At 36.7% G+C, this 26,605-nt stretch overlaps 1 protein-coding gene across 2 annotated transcripts in view; it reads right to left on the bottom strand.

Moving 5' to 3' along the window:
* TIAM2 (TIAM Rac1 associated GEF 2) overlaps nt 1–26,605 on the bottom strand; it is an 86,406-nt gene that overhangs the window by 15,448 nt on the left and 44,353 nt on the right. For both annotated transcript variants that reach the window (XM_081313713.1, XM_081313714.1), the window contains exons 14-17: nt 21,342–21,445; nt 4,272–4,445; nt 3,210–3,278; nt 2,811–2,936 (exon numbers count right to left, since the gene is read on the bottom strand). In XM_081313713.1, coding sequence (XP_081169839.1) covers nt 2,811–2,936; nt 3,210–3,278; nt 4,272–4,445; nt 21,342–21,445 — 473 coding nt within the window. The remainder of the gene's footprint in view (nt 1–2,810; nt 2,937–3,209; nt 3,279–4,271; nt 4,446–21,341; nt 21,446–26,605) is intronic.

Raw genomic sequence — 26,605 nt, 5'->3', positions numbered from 1 at the left:
CGCCCGATCTCCGCTCCTTCCGGCGCGACCTTAAAACCTATCTCTTTAAACAAGCTGGCCTGGCCTGATGGGACGGGGTGGGATTTTTATTAACGACTTCAATTTTAAATTTGTATTATTTCTGGGCATTGTTTAATTATGTTTTAATAATCTAATTTTAACTTTTGTATCTAATTTTTATGTATTGCCCTGTTCACCGCCCTGAGTCTCTTGAGAGAAGGGCGGTATATAAATTAAATTAATAAATAAATAAATAAATTAAAATAAAGGGGCATTATGAATATTTTTCCTCTGTTTTACACTTTACTTCTACCTTTGCCCTGCTTTGCATTCCTGAAGATTTTTTTTCATAAAAACTTTTGTAACCCTGATTGATTGTAACTTGTGTTATAATTGCTTTTTATTATATAATTGCTTTTGCTATTTATTAGTATGAGTATATCTTGTCTTTCTAGTGGTTTCAAGTTAGTGACATGTAACAAACACAAATCAACAGAACAAATTAGGTAATGAAGATAAGATTTGCATGAAACAAAAGCAAATAAATATGATGGAAAGTGATTCATTGAAAACATGAATCATTTTAATTATGCCCCTCTGTGACAAGTATTTCTTCTCTTGAATGCAACACTTGTTTACTACAGGTGTTTAATTCATTGCTAGAATTGGATTAAGAAGAAGCTATGAAAGCAGATGGCAAAACGTGTCATACACCAGAAAAAAACTGATGTGAAGTTAAATGCATTTAAAAAGTGACAGAGAATATTCTAAATAAAGTTATGTTATTATTCCAGAAATAATAAACAGTTATTTTTATTACATTATTTTACAGTTCACACTTTTAACAATTAACTACACAAAACTCTTGTGATAAATGCAAGAATGAGAGAGCATTAGGAATGACAGAAAATAATTCTATCCAGCAGAAAAGTTTAGTAAGAGATCACAAATTTAAAATAGTATCAGTCGAGGTTTAGATATAAATAGTAGACATGACAGTGGTAACAGAACAAAGGAAAATATTTTAATAATTAAAATTATTAGGATTCATCCAGAAAATTGTAACAGTTTAGGTTTGATGTACAGTGTCCACATGCACTCTGATTTATGGATCTGAAAGTAATTTAGGAACTTCCATAATGACTACAAATAGACTACAGTTGAGGCCAGTAATTTAGTAATTAAACTATGTACGCTTATGATCTTACTTTGCTTTACAGACCTGCAAAGGTTATAAATTATAAATTATAAATGCAAGAATCCTAAAGGATTTTTCCCCCCATTATTTTAATAACTGCAAATGGTTGCTAAATGTAACAGTCATTAAATAAACAGTACCTTAACAGATAATTTTCAAGATTTTATACTAATTGATGTAATTTTCCTACAGGCTAGATTATTCTATATCTTAGCTCTAGAGAGAGAAGGAATAACCAAAAAAAAACCCCTCACTATGAACCACATCATGACCTATGATCCTATCCAAAACTGTGAAAATAGACAATGGGAAAATTAGAGAAGGGATTCTAAGGTTAACTATGATAATTTGCAAGTTTGTGCATGAATAAATAGTTTTCTAATATTGCAAGCAACATAAGTCTTTAATCAATCAACTGAAAATGTGCCATCATTTTCAATTCCTAGTGAAATTTTTCTCCATATAAAAGAATGAAGAAATTAACTACACTGTAAGAGATAACTTTCCATATTTTGCATAGTTCAAAAATGTATGCTTATTGAGCAAATACAATTCTTGCTGCTGTTAATACATGTAACATTAAATATACACTTTCTTTATCATATTTCCATGATAGTATACCTAATAAAAATAATTCTGGTTTAAAATCTATATGTTTTCTTTGCATTTTTTCTAGCCAAATATGTGGTTTTGTCCAAAGTTTTTTGTTTGTTTTGCTTTAGAGCATGTCCACCAAAGATGGTAGTACATGCCTGGTTTTGATTGCACTTCCTACAGTTACTAAATATATTTTAAAACATTTTTGCTAATCTTGCAGTTGGTAAGTACCATCTATAAAACATTTTATGTAAATTTGCTTAGTATTGGAAAAATAAGGAAACAACCAAAAAAGAGATAATTTAAGAAAATATTGGACTGTGCAGAAATGGATAGGCTTACATTGAAGATTAAACAAAAGAAAGACACAGAATATTTTCAAGTATGAGATGTATTTTATCAATGGCTGGGAAAATAGGGTAGAGACAAGGAATTTAATATGTATTGTTAAGTAAAACAAATGGATCTGTCACTGGGAGAACAACCAAAGTTGGGGGCAAGTTCTACAGACCAGCAAAGACACTTGAGCTTCCACTTGACTATTAGAATATAGGCAAAAGTCAGCAACAGCCAAGGTTTTTTTGCTCCATAAATATCCTTGATTCTCCTTCATTGTTTCCCCACCTCCCCACCCCGCAGGAAAAGTCTGGAGATGTTTCTGTGAAATGTGAGGGGTTTTAGGGTCAGAAGTCTCTAAAACATTAGAGATAAACACAGAGATTTATTTATTTGATATAAACTTCTTCTCACTCATGCTGCTAGTGTGATTGTACAAACTAATTGACTCAGCTAGAGACTTCTTGGATTCTCAAACTGTTTACCTGACCTCAGCAGGGCCTCGGAAAAGGTTATTTTAAAATTTATTCTGTAAGGGGGAAGAAAAAAATCTTCCTATAGAACATAAGTGGTTTTTAGTTTTTATGAATTAAAAAAAATCTAACTGGAGAAAATATAGAAAAAAAGGAAATTAAAGGGGATAATTATCATATTCCAAAAAGCAATAAATTGTATTTACCCGAAACTGAGAAGGGGTTTCAAGTGTGCTAAAATCACAGCAGGAGGAAATTCCATCTTCTAGGGTCTCTAAAAATACCTTCTGAAAATCCAGCATTTCTGGCAAGCTGCCAAATAAAGACTCCATCTGTATGGAAGTGGGGAAAAATAAACAATGAGAAGATAAGACTGTCCAAGAAAAGAATACCTAACTGTTTAATTGTGTTAAGCTAGAGATAAACGAAGTGGTACAGGACATTAATAAATGCAGAGGAACAAGATAATTTCTGAAACTTCTTAGAAGCATTCTTGTTAACTTTTATCACCAAGGCATAACTAAATGCAGGAAAAAGAACATGCTTTAAAATGTCTGATACAGTTGAAACGGTCCTACCCTCCATAAGATCAGAGGTGATCTTACCTCATCTTGAGTAAGGAAAGTCTCACTCTGAAGAGGTTCCAAGTATAACTGAAAAAGGCAGTTCAGATCCTAGGGGGACACGAAACGTTACATAAGATTTATGTCTTTTTAAAAACAACCTTTTTCTTAAAATGCATATGAGGGTACAATGTAACTGTTAAGAGATAATGTTTTTTTCACTTACATTTCACGGTAACACTTCTAAGAAAAAAACTATTTATTGCTTATTTATTATGTACTGTTTTAAAACTGTCAAAACAATAAGCATATTATCAAAAAGGCTTATTATTCTATACTTAGTCTTCCAAAGTACACATTCATCTAATGTGCATATGTATGATATTAGACAGCATTCCCAGGAGGGAAATTTTTTAGAAATACTTAACAAAAGGGGGCTAAAACCAAGACCAGATCTGGTGTTTGTTCTCCAGTTTCATTATGCTACATCTTTTCCCCTCGAATCTTGTTTGTACAGATAGTCCTCAAGCTATGACTGCAATTGAATCCAAAATCTCTGCTAATTAAGACAGTTGTGAAGTGAGTTTTAATGACCTTTCTTGCCACAGTTGTTAACTGAATCACTGCAATGATTATGTTAGTAACAGGGTTGCTAAGTGAATCTGGCTTCCCCATTTACTTTAATTGTGAGAAGGTGGCAAAAGATGATCACTTGACCCCAGGACATTGCAACCATCATAAATATGAGTCAGTTGCCAATCATCCAAATTTTGATCCATGTTATCACAGGAAATGCTGCAATGATCATATGTATGGAAAAAAGTCATAAGTCACCTTTTTTTGGTGCCATTGTAACTTGGAATGGTCACTAAATGAACAATTGTAACTCAAGGACCACCAGTATGTAATTCAGGCTTCCCCAGTTTGGTGCCCTCCAAATATGTAGAACTTCTATCATCCCTAAGCTATATATTTGAAGGAGGACTGCATAACATTATGGAAACGTACTTGTGGCTACTATTTCTTTTCTCAAAATGCTGGTGATGTAACAGGAAGCAATCACAAAAATAAGGGAGGAAATGAACAATAAAGCATGCCTAATACCTTTACATAAGATTTCTCTGTGTCTACAAGTTCTTGGATGACCTTCCGGAGTCTGTCTGCATCTGTAAGTTGTCTTGCCAATGGCTTTAGATGGGAAATATCTTTTAATCCTTCCATCCCATTCGCCTGAGTTTCATGGAAATGTGGGCACAATGCTGCAATCTCCCTAGTGCTCTGCAGGTTGAAAAGAGCAGACTTTGTTACATTTATCTTACAACTGACTCCTCCGTGATGGTTCAGTTGTGGATAGATTTGCAGATAATGGCTAGGATCGCAGCTGAAATCTATAGTAGTACATATATTCTAATTAGTTATCTAAGCTTTTGTTATCTAAGCTCTTCATTCCAAAGAAATAAGATACACATATGCCTGTGCTTTTCTTCCATTCAAGTGTATTCAATTCTTGGAAACTGCCTGGACAAGTCCCTATAGTTTTTCTTCGCAAGGTTTGCCGTTGCCTCCTTCCTAGGGCTGAGAGAAAGTGACTGGCCCAAGGTCACCCAGCTTTTCAAACTTAACCATTACACCAAACTGGGTTTCTACACACATTTTATATGGAAAAAGAGAGAGAGAGAGAGAGAGAGAGAGAGAGAGAGAGAGAGAGAGAGAGAGAGAGAGAGAGGGAGGGAGGGAGGGAGGGAGGGAGAGAGAGGGAGAGGGAGAGAGACTACTGAAGATAGTAGCTTGTTTTGTTTAGTTACAAATTAATTTATTTTAAGAATACTTATAATAAAAGGTTATTTCTGAAAGACTGCAGATACTATCCTACCATCAATGGCTCAGTTTTGTGATTTGAATTTCTGGCAGTTAATTCAGAAGAAAATGACTTTGGCTACCCATTGAGACAATAAAGTAAGAAGCTATGCCTTTAGCAGTTTTGTGGGGACAATACTGTTTGAATTAGTTTGGACCAATTTATTACTACAAAGGATCAACGTCTGTGTAAATTCTCAGTCATCCAGGTCATAGTTGACTCAAAGGTGCTTTTTTCAAAAGGCAACTGATCTGCTTTTTCCTTCAATGTTTTCTTCTTCTTTTGGAAGGAAAAAAAAACAGTCCAGTTGCCTTTTGAAATAAAAGTACCTTTGATATACAGGGTCAATATAAAACCAGGCAAATTTTTAGAAAGCCATTCAATGGAACAAATAGGTAATTTTTGTTAATGGACAGCCATCTACTTCTTTCAAATCATTAATCCAAAACCAATCACTGTGGAATTTGTCTGTGGAACAGATTTTCTAATTAAAAGTCATATTTCATTTTACATCCATAATGTAACATGAGTGAGATTTCTGCCAAACAGCTCCATAATGCAAAATGGGGAAGGATTTAATGAAAGCTAAAACTAAAGGCAGCCCATTTGTAAGGTGATACTCATCACTGTAATGTTTTGAAAAGCTACAGGAAAAAAAGGCCAATAGAAAGCATGATAACTAGATGCTATTACTGATGACACTGGCAAGAACAATCTGTTAAGTGCTCAAAACACCCAGTTGGGTAACTACTGTAATGATCACTTATGGATACACAGACTCAGTTCACAACTGTTCACACGTGTGTGTGTGTGTGGGGGGGGGAATCCTTAAATTCTTCTCTCTCTTCTTCTTACATCCTCCCCTCTCTCTATATTCCTCATTCTTCTCTTTAGTTTGATTTTGAATTTCGCTACACAATGTTTGAAATTCCCCCGGAAAAAGACGACAGAGGCTTTTTGCTTTGTTCTTTTTCCCAAAGCTGAATCCTCACCTCTACTTTCTTTGAAGGCAGACACGGTAGCACGACTCCAAAGTCTTCTTCCAACTTAAGTAAAAATTACCCAGTAGAATCAAGGGGCCTAAGTGCTCATGGCAGAATGTCAGTTTAAGCCAGTAAATGATTTTGCTTATTCGCATATGTGCTGCTACTGAAATAGATCTTGCCTCCAAGCACTGGGAACACAATGACAGATCCCAAAGATAGCAAGCTGAATTGTCTCCAGGATGGAGAAGTTCTTGGAAATGCACCATATAATAGCTTAGCAATTGCTTTGCCTTAGCCGGCCTTAATCATAGAGGGAGCGTACAAATTTCTGTTTAAGAAGAAAGGGTTGGGAATTGCAGACCCAGACCTCTAAACAGACAGATCTTGTACAGTCTGAGTCCTCCAGAAGCTCAAAGACTGGAAAACAGCATCCAATATCCATGCATCTTAATCTACTTTTTTTTATGTTCACCAGTCCACAACTTTGCTTTTATAGAAAATGTATAGAAAATCATGATTTTTGTCTTGCAACAACTGATGCTAAGAGACAAAGGGCTCTTCTCAGACCTACAGTGGTCAATGAAAGAACAGCTGGATCGTCAGAGCATACCTACATGGGAAATTGCTTGTTGACCGTTGTTGGAGGATAAAGCTGGGGTCAAAGAACAGTTGGACCAATGAATTAATGCAGAATTTAAAGAGGAAGCAAATTAATATGTAGCTCTGCTTCATCCCTTGGTTTTAAGACACTGTGCATTGTATACTGAATTCTCAGATAAGTATTTTCATATAGGAGCTGGATTTTATTCTCTGAACAACATTATTCCCTGAATAAAGAATGCCCTACTTTCTCCATAAGCTATCCCTTGGAGTTGAAAGGGTGATTTGAAATAGATGCAAGCAGCATAAAGGGTTCTTCAAGGTATGGTTCTCAGCTAGATGTTCTAAAATTAGGCACTAATAACTGTGCAACAACTAATCATAAATCTAGCCTACTTTTCCATGTCTTCCAACAGAGATGCCTTGCATAAAGCTTATACTTATACTAAACAGGCTGATAGGTCCATCGTTTCACAGGTATGCCCCAACTCTTTTTTTATACAGTGAAACAATCACCAGAAGTCTTTAGAGATTAAGCAGTACACATAAACAGCACTGCTATTAATCAACTCCAAGAGAATCCCCTAAACTGAAATAGAAATATTGCAACACAGCAAATTACTTTTATATATATCAAATCCCTCAGCAAATTTTCCAACTAATAACCTTGTTAAAATTATAGTACAAACAAAGCTATCAGATCAGGTAATATTACATAAAGCGCTTGATGCCCTCAAGACCCAAAGCAATTTTCAGTGACACTGACGCACTATTAAATGATCTGAATGCTAAAGCGTACTATTTTTTAAAAATGACACCACTCCAGAAAGCAGAATGCCAGGCGTTTTACACATTTCAGTACCCTATTTATAAAATTGTACATGACCTTTTTTTGAATATGCCAGTTAAAACTGCATCATAGAAAATTGTATCCAAACCGATAACAAGTTCACGCTGGAGAGGGTGTTCCCCTGATATTTTGCTGACTTTTTTTCCAAAAGTCTTTGTATAAAACAGTAGATAATAGATGTTTGGAAATTTTTAGAGAATTAGACTTTCCTGAAGGGGAATTAAGGAAGTAGATCCAACACATCTCTTGAAAATCAGTTTGAGGAAACAATTTCACATTCAGATATGTGTTTCTGAACATTACATTAAGTGATGAAGGAAAAAATGCATGGCATTATTTATCTAAAATATATAACTCTAATCTTTTCCCAGGTCCTGTAAAAAGTACTCTCAATCCACACAACCAGTTGACAGTCCAGGCAGCATAAATAGTAAAAAACATGATTGTGTTTTAATAGCTGAAGCTTTTCTGTATAGGGTGATTTTAACTCTTCAACTCAGCAAAAGACAATCTTCAAGGGCAGGATAAGCAGTAACAAGAAAATAAACATCCTGCTTTTTTGCTGTAAGTTATGTGCTGTTCTGCAGTAACATGTTAATTCTTCAAAATCAGAGCTTTCCATGTGGGTGAAAGCATGGTGTTTTTCAAGGATGTCAGTTCAGATTCTGCTATAAATTACCAATTGTGTAGTAATAAGAAGTGCATGCATGTAGGAAAGACATCTCCAATTTTTTTTAAAAAAGAGCTATTTGATTAAATTAGTTGGCATTCATATGCAGTTTGTATACAAAATTCTTCAACAATCCTTAATTAAACCAACCCTCCTTATTTCCGTTTGGTACACTAAAAAAGAAAAAGGAATGCAAAATATATAGCTCTCTTAAAAGATCTTTAAAAAAAGCCTCCCACACCATTATACCATGACTGAAAAAGGCTGCTTAGCTCTCAAGTCAACAATACTTTCCTCCTTACTTCTGGTTCCACATTGAAGGAAAAATGGAATTCAACAGATTTAACAACTTCATGAATTGCAAGATGGCCATATGGCAGTTCGCACAAACTCTCAATTAGCAAAATCAAAGCACGGTTAACCATTTGTTTTAAATATTTCAAAGTTCATATCTGCTCCTGTAACTTCCCACGTTTGTCAAATTAGAGGAAAAATACTGGTTGTGTTATTCAAGAGGATTTCTCATCAGTTAGAACTAAGATAAATAGCTTGTAATGTGCTATGTAAATTAAATGTACAATAATTAATTGTGATAGGTTAGGTCTTGGTTTAACTTCTTATGGTACATAAGTGATTTATGTTTATTTGATTTCTAGAGCCTCCCATCTCAGCAAACAACTCTGAGCAGCTCACAATTCAAAAATATATATTACAATTAAAATCTTAAAAACAATAAAATTTTAAAACAAAACAGTAAAAGCTATTAACACAATTAAAACATTAACACATCTAATTTGAATACGCACAAAGCAAGACATCTGGCCTGTTAACAATATAGTCAGGAGGCCGGACTCTTGGCACATATATTACCCTGGCCTCAGAAGCATAGCCAGCCCTTTAAAGTTTTATGGAAGGCTAACAAGTTGGGGCTATTCTAATAGCAAAGGCCATTCCTTTGTGAATCCAAACATAATCTACCTAGGCATCTGCAGGGAAGAAAAAGGAGGTAAACCCAGCTGGCTGAGGACTTCTGGGATTTGAAGTCCACAAGTCTTAAAGTTGCCAAGTTTGAAGATCCCTGGCTTACATATTTGTATCTGACATTGCCTAAGTATAAAATGCCAAGATTTGTCTTGTGATATCCTAGCACATGTTTTATCATTTCTTCATCATTGGGATTTGTACTAAATATCATGATAAACTGCTTCCCACTGTGGTCACAAACATTTCCAAGGAGGTTTCAGCAACCACATGGAGACTTATTAGTTCTGATTCCAGTCAATACAATCTCTAATTTAAAGAAAGTGCCAAGCTATAGACTATGGAATCATGGATATGAATAAATGGGCTGGGGTTATAAATAGTCACAAGTGCCATAATATAATGACTAGGCCAACAACAAAATCAACTAATACACATTGTGATAAACTACTATGAGAATCCAGCCTATCTATATGGATTTCCATAAAGCTTTTGGGAAGCTTTAAATGCAGTGATCTTGTAAATGCTCACAGAGTCATGTGTAGCTTATAAAGTCAAGTCCTATGGAATGGTTACATCAGGGGTGTCAAACTGCTGGCCCATGGGCCAGAAGCATCATCCGGAAGCCGCACCCCCCATTGCCGGCAATGGCAAAAATGCTCTGATACGCTGTGTGACGTAACGTGACGTCGCGAGTTTGAAATGTCTGGGTTACATTCTCATCAAAGAGAAAAATAAGAAGTGATACTTCTCACCATATCCCTCTAAAATACAGTCTGCAAACTCCCAGAATTTGCCATAAGTCATGCTGTCTGAGACTCACAGAAGTTCTAGTCTCATCCAACCAATATGCAGGCATTGGATTGGAAAAGGTGCCCTAAAATGCCTGTAAGGGCACCAGTGCTATTTAAGATGATACTCATAAAAGACTGGAATTGAACAATGAAGTCGTTGATTTGACAGACACCAAAATGTTCAGGAATAGAAATTCCAAGGCAGACCATAAATAGCTTCAAAAAGTCTAAGCTGTATTAAAAAGACAGTCAGATATGAGGATAATTATGAGTGTAGCAAATGGAAGACCAAAGGGGTGAGGGGGAATCCTAAAATACATACTCAATAATTGAACCAAAAGTGATTAACCAGGGAAGAGATATTTGGGTTAAGATAGAAAGTACATTAAAAAGCATATTGTCTCTGAAAACCTTTTCTTTATTATATAACTCAACTGTATGTGTGTAAATGTTTAATATGGCATCAAGGATTAATTAGAAGTAAAAAATATGCGCTTATCTAACAGAGCAATTAACACTAACATTTCTAAAAACCAGCACTATTTGTTCTTCTCATTTTAATTAGAAAAACAAAATGCTGTCGGGCAGAACAGTGGGCCTGATTACCTTTAAAAATGCTTGTCTGCATTTAAAGGTTGGGAAAAGATTTCCTTGACCGAAGGCCAACACCCAATATTTGCTTTGTCGAGAAGTCCTTCATAAAATTGGAATTAACTTCCTGACTTTCAGCTTTATAACCAGGCAAATATTTTGGATTCACTTTTCTCTGAAAGCCAGGTGACCATCCCAAACCTATGATAGGACATTCTTAAAATGATGATGTAAACCTTTGATATCGTGGCAAGGGCTGGGATCTACTTTTAGTTAGAATTCTGCAATATACTCAGGTTTTTTTCCACATTTGGAAGAAGTTGGGATAGAGAAATTTTATTTGGATCCTTCTTTGCATACTAAATTTACAATCCAGGTTAATTCCAGTTTGAGTATACTGAATATTTTAAAACATCTTCATGAGCTAATAGGAGTACTAATAGCTCAGATCAAATTTTTTAAAAAACCTAATAAGGTGGGAGATTGCAAGGAATGTTACTTTTCTATAATAGATAAACTGTGCCCTCTTACATTTGGATTTATATGTTTGTTCTCTGCTTATAAACTGGTATTTGATCAACATAATGGAAAGATCAATATTTTTCTGAGTGATTAAATTTTGAGACTTTCTTTGAAGCCAGAAGTTTTCTTAATATATTGTTATATTCTCTCTCTCTCTCTCTCTCTCTCTCTCTCTCTCTGTGTGTGTGTGTGTGTGTGTGTGTGTGATGGTTCCGACAGATGAAACTCTTCAAAGAACTTCGAGGCATTGTTTACCTTAAATAATCTTTATTTGAGTAGCATAGCATCAGCACTAACATAATTGAAGCCAAAAATTGAATTCCCCTCTCCTATGCACATAGTATCAAAGCACAATTCCCTTCTCCAGTGAACAGTCATATATCACATTCCCCAATTAGTTTGAAATACAGGCTTTCCCTCCAGCTCTCCAGCCCGCCAATTCTTTATCATCTCTTATTTCAATAACCTTGGTTCTCACACTGGGTTCAGTATTAGTATGTCTAGCTAGACTCTCATGCACATTCCTCCCCTCAGATCATCTAATTCTGAAATCAAAAGAAGAAAATGGATGCATCTCCATCTGTTGTCAATGCAAAAACATCCCCCCCCCCTCTCTCTGGTTCCTTGCCTCAAAATAAGCAGCCACTGGAAAGTGAATCTGCAAACCAACTGCAGCAAACTGGTCATAGTATCAAGCACAACTGTCTTAATGTCCACCTTGCTCAGCAACAGAATTTCTGTGGTCATAAATCAAGGACTACCTGTAGGGCTGTCAATATCATGGACAGCTGGCTGCAATTTTCTCTGGAAAAGCTACCATTTTTAAATGTGTTTGGGGGGGCTTATGCATTGGATTAGTTATACTTTCCATTGGAGTTTGACACAACCTGCCTTCAACTCATGTTTCATTTATTTGCCACCATAGGGAGAAGTGCTAAAAGGGACTTGGGGTCATTTATAAGGTTGCTCTTTAACTCAGGAACTGTGTCACCACTCTACAGAGTTTGCTGATCTGTCTCATGGCAAAATAACTTATTTTGAACCTTTCTGTATTTGGTAAGAATTTTAAAATGCAACCTAGTAGCCTGTCAGGAGGAATGCTGTTTCCAAATCATCAAACCCCTACAAAGCATGTGCATACAGAACTAGAAGGCATGTATGTGTAAGACTGGGATGTCAGAAACAGTTTTGCTTTTCTTTTTATGAATAAAAAGGGCTGCTTAATATTTTAAAGGTAATTTGGGGGAATGGTGAACTGAAAGACTGATAAGCCTGAAGTAGAGAAATTGAACGTTCACTCATTTGCCTCACCATCCTTTAGGAGAGTGATTTTTGTTTTACCTCAGTAGAAAAAAAAATCCAGTTACACTGAGTCCAAGCGCTGTTTGTCCCACCTTGGTTTCTGGAGTTAGCCATAATATGCTTTACATTTAACTATCATACATTTAATATCATGTGGTAGCATTATGGCTAACCTATTTCTCAATTTCAGTCCAGGATCTTTTCTGACTATTAAAATGGCATAGGTTCCAGTTCATTCTTTGGAGAACCACAGAATTAATTTATTTACATTGTACAAAACCTTTAATTTATTCCCATTCTCTGCTTCTTGCTTTGAAATAGTAAAATATAACTTTATTCAAGATCTTTAGGCCAAGAGCCTTTGTTAAAACATTTTTGGAATTTCAAGAATGTAACACCTAGCAGTTCACACCTAGATTTCACATGAACCTCCTGACATATTAAAAGAAACACAAGAGCTTGTGGGGTCATGCTATTTACTTCAACTCCCACTGCCCTTGCACACACTAGTCATTGTAGAAAAGGACCAAATTGAGCCCGAGTGCGGGGTCAAATGCATCATCAGTCTGAAGTCTCCACACCTCAAAAGAGATCTAAGTCTAGCCCTCCCCGCCGAAGTCTGTTGACTTTGATCTGGTGCCAATTTGCCTTGACGGTTAGGTACACCAGATTCTTGTATACAGGTTGCATGGAATAAACTCACAATGCTTTCTGAATTCTATCCTGGGTCTTGGTTTCTTTTACCTGAGAGTCACATGTCTTCAGATTCACAATCAAAACCCACCTAAAGCAACCCTAAGCATATATCAATTTAACACATGCAGAAACTGGGCATGGATGTACAGTACATTCACACAGAGAAGTTCATAAGTTATATCATAATGTTTCTCACCCAAATCCCAACACTATAAACACAAGAAAGAAAAAAAATGACCACCCCTTGTTCTTCCTCCAGCCTAATTTTCACATCTGTTATCTAAATATACTGTATGTCTATCTCCTTGACTGAATACTGGGGTTTCAGCGCTGAATAACCAGAAGTATAAAATGAGACTTCTTTCACCTTCCACAGCATATTGTTCATTAAAATACTTAATATGCTTTCTTTCTGGTTTCCAAAACTATAGGTACTCATTATATAGAAGCTGGCTAAGACAATGTAACATTCTATTTTCTTTGAAAATATAGTTTTTAAACTATATAGTTTAAATATAGTTTTTAAACTCTATCTTTTTAAAATATGGAAATATTTATGTCAAAATATAAAAAAACAGTTTATCAAGCTACATTTCAAATACAGATCTTCACTATTTGGTATGTGGTCAAGGGGAAAACCATTAACTTCACATCATCTGGCACAGTCACTGGTCACTCCATTTGGTTTATAAATATTTCAAAACACCATTTATACCAATGAATAGGATAGTGATAAATACCAATGTAAGCTTTTAAATAATTTATATTACATTTCAATACAATATAAATATATTAATAATAATGTAAGATGCATCATCATTTTTGAATTTCTAATTCACAGAAATAGTACCTTTCAAGGAATTTGGGGAATGCACGATTCTCAGTATACTTATTTGGAAGTAAATTCCTCTGAACTTATTAAGACATGCATAAGAAAGAATTTAACTTCCAACCAGCAACAAGCATAAAGGCAGATGCTTCAATTCAGATATGCTATTACACTTCAGCACTGTAGTGTATAGCTAAGGTGTAGGTCTTCACTTTTGCAGCATTTACACAAAAGGAAGCAGAGCACCCGGGGCCTCAGATGACTCAACGCAGCACACACAATTCAATCAGCAATTACACAGCATCCCCAGGCATTTCAAGGTCTTATAGTCTTTTAACAATACTCCTACATGCTTTTAAGGAAATTGCTGAGGATGCACCATTCTCATTAAATCAATATTTTAATCCAGTTGAGTCTTACTGAGTGTGTTTCTGTCCATAATCTTGTGGCACATTTCACTGCTATTGTAAAAGAAAACTATCTTCATACTCATTTTTGTTTAACAAAATGAAGTGTGAAGACTAAAAGAGAAAAATCACTTTGAAAAAAATCTAAAATTAAAGGATTATCACCATAACATTGATTTTCACAGTATTCTTCAGCCCTTAAAAAAGAAAATATTTTTATTTTCAGCAAATTAATCTGAGTTTCCTTTTCTTTTAGCGCCCTTTTACATTTACTGACAGAGGTCATTTCTGCTTATTATTTTAGCTACCCACTTGTTAATTTCCTAAATACAGATAAGAGCAGAGTCCCTCCCCCCAACAGACAATGAATCTGTGTTTTATAAAAATCATCTACAACTAAAACAGCTTTATCTTTAAAGTAAGGTGCTACTTTGCCTAAGTTTTAAAATACAGAACATGATACAGCCTCCAAGAAAGCAAACATCATCAGACATAAGTGTGCATTATATACACAGACAAACAGATGAACTTGTGAAGTTCAGATGAAACAGGATGTCTATTTCTTCACTTACATATAAAAAGGAAAAAGAATCCGCTCCCTCCAAGCCCAGTTATCTCAAGCTGTCATCTGCTAAGAACTGAGCATCGCTTGCAATCTCCGTTTCACGAAATACTCCCTATACTGATTGCTCTTCCAATCTGCACTGAAAACCTCCTAGCGTCACCACCCTCTTCTCCACCCTGCACTTCCACAGAGCCCCACACTTTACAATATTACATAATACCACTATATGTTGGGGGGGAAATGCATTTCAGGGAAATCTGACATCAGTAGGAAATAGGGCAGAAATCAAGCATTTTCCAGAAGCATTCTGCTGCAAAAGTCTTAAGGCTATTTATAAGAAAGAGAATGTTTTGTTTTGGTTTTTTTAAAGGAAGATATGCAATTTTTTTCCCTGGCTTTCATACCCATTATTGTTACAATAATCATTTTCTAATTCTCCACCCATCACATACACACACACACACACACACACACACACACACGTGCTGAAGATGGGTCATACCAAATTGCTCTAATGGGCACTTTCCAAAAAAAAGGGCTATCATTTGTGGAAACTGTAGGGTTATCAAACACTGTGCTATAGTTGGAGGTTCACCCATGTGGAACTTCTCCACTCTTACATGTTTCTGTGTGTCCCACTGAAAGTATTTGCATTATCTAAGACAAAGGATTCTAATATTAACCATAATACATTGTGAGCAATCCTACCAAGCTTCCTTGAGCGCGCGCGCACACACACACACAAGATCACATGACTTTTGAAGAAAAGAATTAAAGGTAGGGCTTTGTCTATCTTTTTCATAATAATAATAATAATAATAATAATAATAATAATAATAATAATAATGATGATGATGATGATGATGATGATGATGTTGGAAGGGACCTTGGAAGTCATCTAGTCCAACCCCCTGCTCAGGCAGGAAACCCTATACCATTTCAGACAAGTGCCTGGCCAGTCTCTTCTTAAAAACTTCCAGTGTTGGAGCATTCACCGCTTCTGGAGGCAGGTTGTTCCACTGGTTAATTGTTCTAACTGTCAGGAAGTTTCTCCTTAGTTCTAGGTTGCTTCTCTCCTTGACTAGTTTCCATCCATTGCTTCTTGTCCTGCTTTCAGGTGCTTTGGAGAATAGCTTGACTCCCTCTTCTTTGTGGCAGCCCCTGACACTAGCCAATTCAATGTAAAGGAAATATATCTGAAGCCAGCTGAACTTATTAATTCTAGACTTATAGAACAAAGCACAAAGGGACTTGAAATTTTTGAAATAAAACTCTTGTTTCCTTCCATCTTCAAATTATACATTGACTTATGTGCATGTTGCAGATATTTAAAAAAAACAGAAGCAACAAGACACACACAATGCAACAATCTCCATCTTAATTTAAGCAAGGAACCATGGATGAAGAACAAATTGTGACTTCCTTTTAGATAGTGAGAAAAGTTCCAAAAGATTATTGAAAGTGATGACGGAGAGCAACGCATTGAGATTTTCATGGCACAAGGGTGTGGAACTTAGTTTGAACACTGATCCTAAGAGAAACACAGAACTATTTTAAATCCATGAAAAGAGATCCAAGGTTGATCGCAGATATTTTTAAGTAACAGATATGCCGGATGCAGAAAGTCAGTAGCAAAGTGAGTAGTGGAGCTTCAAAATGTACCCAGGTGAAGAATCTGAGTATTGTGCCAATCATTTTCCCAATACAAAGAAACTAGTGATGTCTACTGGCCAGCAATCAGACCCCTTTAGCTTATTTCAGAGTGGTGGCATATTAGGGCACTGGAGAAAAGACAAAAAGGGTGAAGGAATGGAAATTGATAGGAACAACAGGAAGCAGGTGGGCCTCTGAACATTTACTGAGCACTCAAAATATGGGGCTCTTTATCCACCAAAAATTTGCTCCAGTCAAGCACATCTATAAACCACCTACAGAACTATTGGGAAGGAACATTTTGACCAGCTAAAGCAGAGTTTAACCAGAAGCTTAATGTCTAAAACGCAGAGCGGAATTACAGAATTGATGTGACAGCCATAGTATATCTCATTAGACATCCTTTATTTTTATCTTCATGTAATGTATTCATTTCTGCTGCTCTTTCTGGGTTATTTCTCCAAAGTAAGCAATCAGCTGCATCATTTTTTTTAACTTAAAATGCACAAAAAGTATATTTTATGCTTATAACCCCTTGGGATATAAATGCTACTATCTTTTCCTCAAATGATTTTTTTTATATTCAGTAACCTTGAACTGGAAAAAAAGAACACACATACACACACAAAGGGAGTCCTTGTTTCAAAATGACTTTGACTTCATTAAAGAGACAGGCACAGAAGAAGAAAAAATAGCAAAAAATGTAGGCATTTCCATCATCTTTCAATTGAATTAATTCCCCTGCAACTCGAATTGGTACCCAACCTCATTTGCTCTCATATCTATCTGGACTGTATCAAAATGGCAAGGACAAACTGACCATTGTAACAGCAGACCATTACAAACTATTTTAAAATGTGGGTTTGCTCGGTCATGCAAGAATAATGATCTTAACATAAGCAGAAGATCACTATGACTACTTTGCCATAGCTTAAAATTCATGCAAATATTTTGTCATTGTTTCCATGATTATAGTAGGATTCAAAATTCATGAATATTAAGAAAAAAGTAAAATAAAGATGGCTTATTAAATATATACATATATGTAGCTAAATCCTTTTCCCTGATTTATCTGAATGGTGGAATACTTTTTGACTCATATTTCTTTTTACTTGATTGCAGATAAACCTAACAAACAGTTAAATAATTGCTTATTGATGCCACTGGATAGAATCCAATGAATTCTGCTTCATTAATTCAGTCAATTCTCCTGTCTTCCCTTGAGCTTACACTTGTTTCTGTAGTTTCCTTCTGATTATAGTTGACATACATAGCAGCTTTTGGTGGGACATTTAATGTATTAAGTTGCATCACATACATCAAAATTTCAGATATATTTTTCAAGAAGTAGCTTCTTTTATATGTTCTTTTTAACATGTAGATTCTACTCCACATCTTTTTCCCTAGCAAGCCTACAATCACCCTTATGAATTGAATGCCAAAAATAACTCCATGACTGCTTTCCACCGGTAGGGATGATGATGATGATGGGGTTATTTCAAATCCTTCAGAAATACTGGAACATGTGTGGGAAAAACCAGTTCTTAGATTGTTGTTGTTAGCTGCGAAGTCGTGTCCGACTCATCGCGACCCTATGGACAATGTTCCTCCAGGCCTTCTTGTCCTCTACCATCTTCTGGAGTCCATTTAAGCTCACGCCTACTGCTTCAGTGACTCCATCCAGCCACCTCATTCTCTGTCGTCCCCTTCCATTGCCCTCAATCTTTCCCAGCATTAGGCTCTTCTCCAGTGAGTCCTTCCTTCTCATTAGGTGGCCAAAGTATTTGAGTTTTAGCTTCAGGATCTGGCCTTCTAAGTGGAGTCAATTAAATCAAGTTGATTAATAGATATATAAGGTCAAAGTTTGTTATCCTATAAGAACAATACTAGAGATTTGCTATGTGAACTCTTTGTTGGCATCTGGCATTTGCAAACTGCCCCTCACCTTGATTTGTGAGGCTGTTTCCTTTCTGATTTACTGTTTTTGCCCTCTTTTTGATTTCTGAAGTAAAACAGGTGACAGAACTAACCTAAGCACTGTTATACATTAGTAACATGAAATCTTTTATTTCTGAATATGTATGCTTATATCATCCTTCATTTGATTCCACACGTGGAATTTTAATGACTGGCTTTTTGGCTAATGTGTGTTTGAATTTAAATATGTGAATTGCTTCCTGGTGATGATTTATGGCAGACTAGGTGTACCTGAAGGAAAGCAGATAGCATTGTGGTGGAGATCCATGATCATACAATGAATATTGGCTGTGGCACAGTCTTTCTAGATAAGAGAAATTGTGAGATAACCCACTTGCATTCCAGACAGCTGCTCCTTGTAAGTAGACTGCAGAAACTGAGTTTTTTATAGTTGGCTTCTGAGTTGAGCAGCTTAGAAAAGGGATTTCAATCCAGCATGTTAAAAAGATGGGATAATCATGTAAAGGTGATGTATTTGTCTGAATACTGATTCTTTGTATTTACCACTTATGTGTTTTATTACTATATTTTTTGGTGCGTTTACCCTGAAATTTGATCCAGTATTTTACTTTTATTTGCTTTGATAAAGCAGGTTATATAGACACAAGGTTTGCATAAGCCTCATTATCTTCAACCCTTTGGATGTAATTAATTTACTATTTACAGCTAAAAAGAGATTTTCTGAGTGGCAGGATAAAAGATTTCCACCTGTTGAGTCAACATTCTTTCTAGATTACAAAAGAAAATATGTGATTTTAAAAGTTTATTTTTTATTTATGTATTTATCAAATTTATATGCCACACATCCTCATAGTTCAGGCAACTGTGAGCAAGATTTAAAAACTTTTAGCAAAAAACTTAATAAAGAATAGGAGTAAGAAAGTTTAAAACGGATAGAATTTTGAAAGATTGCTTTCTGGAGTAAGTGCTTTAGAATAATTTGAAATTAAAATAGACAAAGTGGACATTTACGGCAATATTTTTGTTTACTATTAAGAGGTAAACTTGTAATTGTACTTATAACTGCTATCAGGAATACAGGAAGCAAGTTTCTTTTTTCTCTTTCTTTTTCTTTTCTATTTTCTCTTGAGGTTTTTTTTTCTTTTCTTGCACTTTTAGCTTTCTCTTTGATTTTTTTATCTTTATATTCATTTGTATTAGTTTTTATTTTCCTATATAAGTATGAATTGCTTCATTTTGTTAGCTTTTATTAATTTTTTAGAGCTTTAGTTTACTTGGGTGTCTCAGAACATATAATGCAGGTGAAACCTGAAGAGTCTTAAGGCAATAACATCCCACAGGACATGTCAGGATGCTGAAGGACCAAAGAACCATTTTTTGGGTGGGTTGGGTCCAAAACCTCAGAATTCCTTGACAATAAATAAGTGCCAATATAACAGCAATGTGTGGATAATACTGAATTGATATAAATTTCGACTCTGCTTGTCTTGAAGGAAGAAGCAGTGGATCAAGGTAATTCTGTAACAATCAGAATTTACTTTCTGCTCCAAAATACACTCTTTATCTAATAACTATCTCTTCCTGATCCCCTTTACAATTAATGTGATACAGCACAATACTGTTCCACTTCCTCTAGTAGAAACCTTAATCATTTTTTAAATGTACTGCACTCCCAGGTGTTTAATTAATCTCCTTTTAGGGAATTCCTTTGTTGTGGTTGTTGTGGTTGTTTTTGTTGCTGTTCCATCATTTTTAAGTATAATGGAGAAGAAACGGAACCTGACATGCAATAAGGACTCTTTTTTTCATTGATGGTGATGATATTTTCGCAACATTGATGTATGCAAAAGCAGTAACTGAATCTGAGCTTTAAAAATAAATCATTTTTTTCCCAGCACAATTAACACAAAAACAATATAGGGTTTAACAATAATTTAAAAAACAGGTGTAAATATGCAAGGAGTCAGCAGCAGCCTGGTGATTTTAAAGTACTTGCAATTAATAAGCAGTGTGTTATTAGTTAGAACATACTAGCCCAAGACCTCAATAGCTTATCATCTATATTTAATTCTATTAGATTTTTACTCCACCTTTATTATTTTTATAAAATAAGTCAAGGCAGAAAACGTACATAATATTCCCTTCTCTTCCTATTTTCCCTACAACTACAACCCTATGAGATGGACTGGGCTGAGACAGAGCGAATGGCCCAGAGTCACCCATCTGGTTTTCATGCCTAAGGCAGGACTAGAACTCACAGTCTCTGAGTTTCTAAACCAGCACCTTAACCACTACATCAAACTTGTATTACTTATACAATACTGATGCAGGAAATTAGACTTACACCTTCCCTTTTTTTGCACAAGAGCTTAAAACAGCATATATAATGGCCCCTCCTCCTATTTTCCTTCATAACAACCACTTTGTGAGGTAGGCTGGCTGAGAAAGAATGGCCCAAATTCAACCAATGAGCTTTTGTGGTTGAGGATGGAATAGTACTGGGTTTCCCTGTTTCTAGTACAACATCTTATTAAGCCACATTGGCCTCGAACAAGTCAAAGAGATATATAAGAGCCATGGGGTGATACAGTGGCTAGAATGCAGCACTGACTGCAAGCCAACTGCCAGCTGATAATCTGACTGGTTCAAAGTTGCCTCAGCCTTCCACCCTTCCGAGATCGGTAAAATGAGGGTCCAGATTGTTGGGGACAATGTGCTGACTCTGTAAACCGCTTAGAGAGGGCTGTAAGAGCACTGTGGAGCAGTATATAAGTACTATTGCTATATATGTATATGTATGCATATCCATGGATATGCATATGGATGTGTGTCTGCATGTACAAATATAGTGCAAATCCATCCACAAAAGCAGTCCGCGTGCCTTCCATATCTCTCTATACTTTCTGCATTAACTTTTAAGCAGTGCTCTTACCCTGAATGGCAAATCAAGTTTCTCCTTCTCTGGCATCTGGTCCAGCATGCCATCTGTGTTGCTTCTTTTTAGACTTCCATTAACATCAGGCACATGGTTGAAATCTATATTAAAAAGAAAAGCCAAAAAGTTAGATATCAGAAGAAGAAATATGTATTTTCTTTCATTTAGATATAATTGTTTCATTAAAGTTTCAGGAAACGTAGACTCCTGAAGATCTGCTTGGCTTTTCCAGCTAAAATAATCCCATGCAAAGTAATACAAATATTTGGTCTGCTACTTCAAAGCTTGCCTTACTCAACATCATCTGTCTACAGTGTGGTACAGTGTGTGCTGGCTGAAGAAAACATCCAATACAAATGTCTGCACAATACATATAAAATTATTTTCTTGGATGAACACATTGTCCTAAAACTTACTGTGGATCTTAAACTTATTAATGGCCCAAAAGAAGAGGGAAGAGAACCTTGGCTTCCTTCTTTGTATTACTGCTTTGCTTATGTAGCAGCAATTAGGATAAAATCTGAAGAAAAATAATATTTTGCCAATATATATATAGTGGACCGATGATTGTAAAGGAACTTGCCTATTACAGTCGTAAGTCATGATAGTCATAAAGCGGGTCATCAAACAGCATGCTATTAAACAAATCATCATGGTTGGTAAGAGAATCTATGGTTGCTAAATGAATGCCATGTTTGTTAAGCAAGCCCATTGTTTGCTATGGGGCATTTTTGCAGAAAATTGGAAATTAACACAGGTTTTCAGCAAAAAAATAAAACAAAAATAAAACCAAATTGTACTTATTTGACTGTGGGACACTGCAAATGTCTGTAAATGAAGGCAGGTTGCCAAGTGCCCAAAATAGTCATTTGACCATGGGGAGGGGGGAACTGGCCATTGGAACTTCAGAACTGAGTTCTAAGTACCTTGGGGGAGGTGTCTGTCATAACTTTGAATGTTGCTAAGCAACTGGTTGTAAGTCAACAACTGTCTGTATTTAAAAATATGGGTTAGGTTAGGGCAGGGTTGTCAAACTGCCAGCCCGCGGGCCAGACGCGTCATCCGGAACTGGTGCCCATCCCATTGTTGGCAATAGCAAAACCGTCCCGATACGTTGTGCGACGTCACGTGATGTCGCAAGTTTGACATATCTCCATTAGGGCTACCAGATTGGGGCTGCAAGTATCAGGGATACCACTAGAGGGCAGCAGAGAACCTGAGACTTTGTTACCATCTAATGATTATTGCAAATTTGCAACTTGGATTTAGTAGCCAATCAAAAATGAAAAGAAAAGAAATTTCATATTAGTTTCTTCAAGAGATGTATCATGCAATGATTAGAATGAACGGACTTGGTATATGCACAATGTATTTACGGATATGTTCGCTGCAGTAAGTTTAGGCAAGAATGCCAGGCAACTCCAGAGAAACTGAAATGATTTAGCATTTTGTCTACATCCATGTCCATATGCACCAATGTTTTGAGCTGCCAATTTAATTACATGAATGTCACTATGTTGTATTGTGTTGACAACCCATATATGGTTCACTATCATTCAAGGAAAAGATAATGTAACATCAAACTTCAAAAAGAACAAAATGTTAGCCTCAGCATCAATTATTCAATTAAATACTGAGCACACCATGAACAGATGGGGTCATGAGCAAAGCAGCAGAGAGAAAGCTCATGAAAACATCAGAAAACACAATCCTTTAAACCTCCATAGAAATAAAAACCATGCAACGAACGTGGCAATATGATAAGTATCTGAACATAGTCAAGGTTGAAGAAAGCAGACTGTATGCAAGCTTCCGAGGCTCTGATATCAAATTTGGAGGTCAAGAAAACAAATAAGAAACAAAGAAAATGCACCTCTCTTTTAAGGAGGAAACAGATCTCTCTATATGTTATAAACCAGGGGTGTCAAACTCGCAATGTCACGTGTCGTATTGTGACGTATCGTGACTTTTTTCCATTGCTGGCAATGGGGTGGACGCAGTTTCGCCATGACGCATCCGGCCTGCGGGCCAGTAGTTTGACACCACTGCTATAAACAGATGCAACTTCTCATGATGCTTTTAGTCCATTTAATTAACAAAGCTTTAATTGCATGCTAATCTACACTGCTATAGGGACGTGGTGGCTCAGTGGGTTAGGACACTGAGCTTGTCAATCAGAAGGTCGGCAGTTTGGCGGGTCGAATCCCGAGTGCCGCATAACAGAGTGAGTGCGTTACTCGTCCCAGCTTCTGCCAACCTAGCAGTTTGAAAGCATGTAAAAATGCAAGTAGAAAAATAGGGACCACTACGGTGGGAAGGTAACAGCGTTCCGTGCGCCTTTGGCGTCTAGTCATGCCGGCCACATGACCACGGAGACATCCTCGGACAAGCGCTGGCTCTTCGGCTTTGAAACGGAGATGAGCATCGGCCCCTAGAGTCGGAAACGACTGGCACACATGTGCGGGGGAACCTTTACCTTACCTTTACCTACACTGCTCTTACCAACTCCCTCTTTTCTCTGCAAATGACAAGAAAACTGCAATGAGGCATAAGGAGGAATGGGGAATGTGCTTTTAAGTATCAGCCTGCTAAATAACTTCTCATCATTTACAGTTCTGTTCTGAACATCACCCATTTGAACTAGTGCCCTATTGCACAGCAGCAAAAATATGTTAACAAAGATCAAGAATAGATGGCAAGCTGCCCTCTCGGTAAAGAAAATGGTGCCTTGCCTTTCACTTTATTGACACTAATAAGAGGGGAGTAGGATGGAGCACTAAAAATAAAAGCAGATGGCAAAGTAAAATTAGGTATGCCCTACCACTGTAGAAACTGGGAAAGTACACAGTCAATTATTTCTATTTTAGATCATGCTGGTGAGAGAGTCAGAGTCTACGCTACTTGGACACAGAGAATAAAATTAGAGAAATATAGTAACCGAAGAAGAATGGAAGATCTCCTTTGTATTACAGAACCAATTATTCCACGGGATAGAGCTGAAATGTGAATAGTTCAAAACAATAAATTGTTTTCAAAGAAGGATCTTTTAGTGCTCAACACTGCAAAAAAGAAAAGTTCTGTACATTTACTCGATATAAACTCTGTTCATCATAATAACCAGACTCTGCTTGTCCCCATGGGCAAGATTCTCAGCAATGTTTGCTCATAAACAATTTCCATTTGTTCCAACACCAAATACCTTCACATAAACTGCCCTTCAACATACTTCTGATTCTCTGTGTTACCACTTTGCTGAAATTACCAATTTAATCAATCATTTCTTGATGCCTAGCAGCTATCCTGCAATTAGCTATTTCCTCTCCTGAGCCTTATATTAGTGCAATTGTGCATCAAGGAAAAAAAATGGTTTTGCAAAGCACTGCCAGGTGCGAAGAAATAGGATTACATGTAAGTTCTAATTCAGAAGGTTTACTGCTCATGCCTATACACAAGAATCTGGTTGACTAATGGTCAGCACTAATTTGGTCCTAGACAAGAGTTAATGCAATTCAGCGGGGGGGGGGGCTATACTTGGAGAATTTGTGGACACATAATGGTTTTTGAGGGACGCGGTGGCTCAGTGGGTTAGGACACTGAGCTTGTCGATCAGATGGTCGGCAGTTTGGCGGGTCGAATGCTGAGTGCCGCATAACAGAGTGAGCGCCTGTTACTCGTCCCAGCTTCTGCCAACCTAGCAGTTTGAAAGCACGTAAAAATGCAAGTAGAAAAATAGGGACCACTACGATGGGAAGGTAACAGCGTTCTGTGCGCCTTTGGCGTCTAGTCATGCCGGCCATATGACCACGGAGACATCCTCGGACAAGCGCTGGCTCTTCGGCTTTGAAACGGAGATGAGCACCGGCCCCTAGAGTTGGAAACGACTAGCATGCATGTGCGGGGGAACCTTTACCTTTACCTTTAATGATTTTTGGCTGAGTTCTGTCTTAACTCTACCCCCCAGGCTTTGCCTGTTCTTCTACACTGCTGCCACCAGTGAAGCAGGATGGAAGGGCAGAGAAAGCCAGTTCATCTTAGAATCAGATATACTGGCAATTTGACTATGTTGAGTATTCCGTTCTTGAAGGATCTATAAACTCAAATTTGCAAGGCAGTCCAGATGTTGAATGGAATATCATGGATGGAAGGGAGAGAATGGGAATAGCCCTCAACTTCTACCTCAAACTCAATATGTTTCTTGGTGAAATTTAAACCAGACCTATAATTGTTTTTTTCAGGCCAGAGACCATACTTGGCTTTCAAGATGGATGCTGAAAACCATACTCTAAAATGTAGGAAAGGCCTCCCAAATTTCTCATCAACAGTTTTGCCTCCAAGAGGGGCACATTTCAGAAAGCAAATAGATTTGGGGATTGGGTGCAAAGTAAATAAAGTACTCCTTTTCCTTCTCTTTCCTATTCTCCTCCTCCTCGAGACCAGGGGTGGCTAAAGAAAGGTGTAAGTTACTGAAAGTTGTAGTCCCATTCTCACAACCAAGATGGTGTAAAAAATAATTTAGTTCAAGAATATTAGAACAATCTTTCCAGAATGTATCTAAGACAGACAGCCCAGGATTTTACCACAGGAAGATCCACTATTGATCATCTATATAATAAAATGAGATAAAATGACAAAAAGCAACTGAAGACAACAAAACTTGCATAACACATTTTTGGTTCCAGAATCAAACTTCTAAAAAGTCACAGTATATGGACAGAGCATCCTTACCTATCAATGTTCTCCCATATCACCACCCAAAACCAATCACTGTCCAATACCTAAGCCACTTTGAAGTGACCCGCTTTTGTTTTATTTATTTTTTGATATGCTTAAAAAACACATGAGTTCAATGAGGGTCAGAGCCATTACTGCTAAGCTTGTAAGCCGCCCTGAGTCTTCGGAGAAGGGTGGGATATAAATGGAATTAAAATAAAATAAATTATGCAACTGGTGGGAAGTATGCTAAGCTTTTTCCACCTCATTGGGATTTCATTTGACCCAATACATTCTTATAGGCAATGAAAATAGTGCCTGGAAGAGCCACTGTGCCTGCTAGCTGTAGACTAGAAGGGAAGTATAGTAATTTAATTCCCTCAATCTATAGGAGATAAATTGAAAACCAAAGTTCTTACAGCAGAGATCAAGTTTATAGCATTACCCCCGCAAGGGCCGCCAAAGCCCAGGCCCTCCTAGCCCTTCCCCTTTATTCTCCCTCACAGCTGCACTCTCAAATGTTGGCAACAATGTCCTTTTAGTGGGAGCTC

Source organism: Vipera berus (assembly GCF_964194415.1).
Source record: "Vipera berus genome assembly, chromosome: 1".
NCBI classification, from domain to species: domain Eukaryota; kingdom Metazoa; phylum Chordata; class Lepidosauria; order Squamata; family Viperidae; genus Vipera; species Vipera berus.
This window is presented reverse-complemented; position numbering and strand designations above follow the sequence as displayed.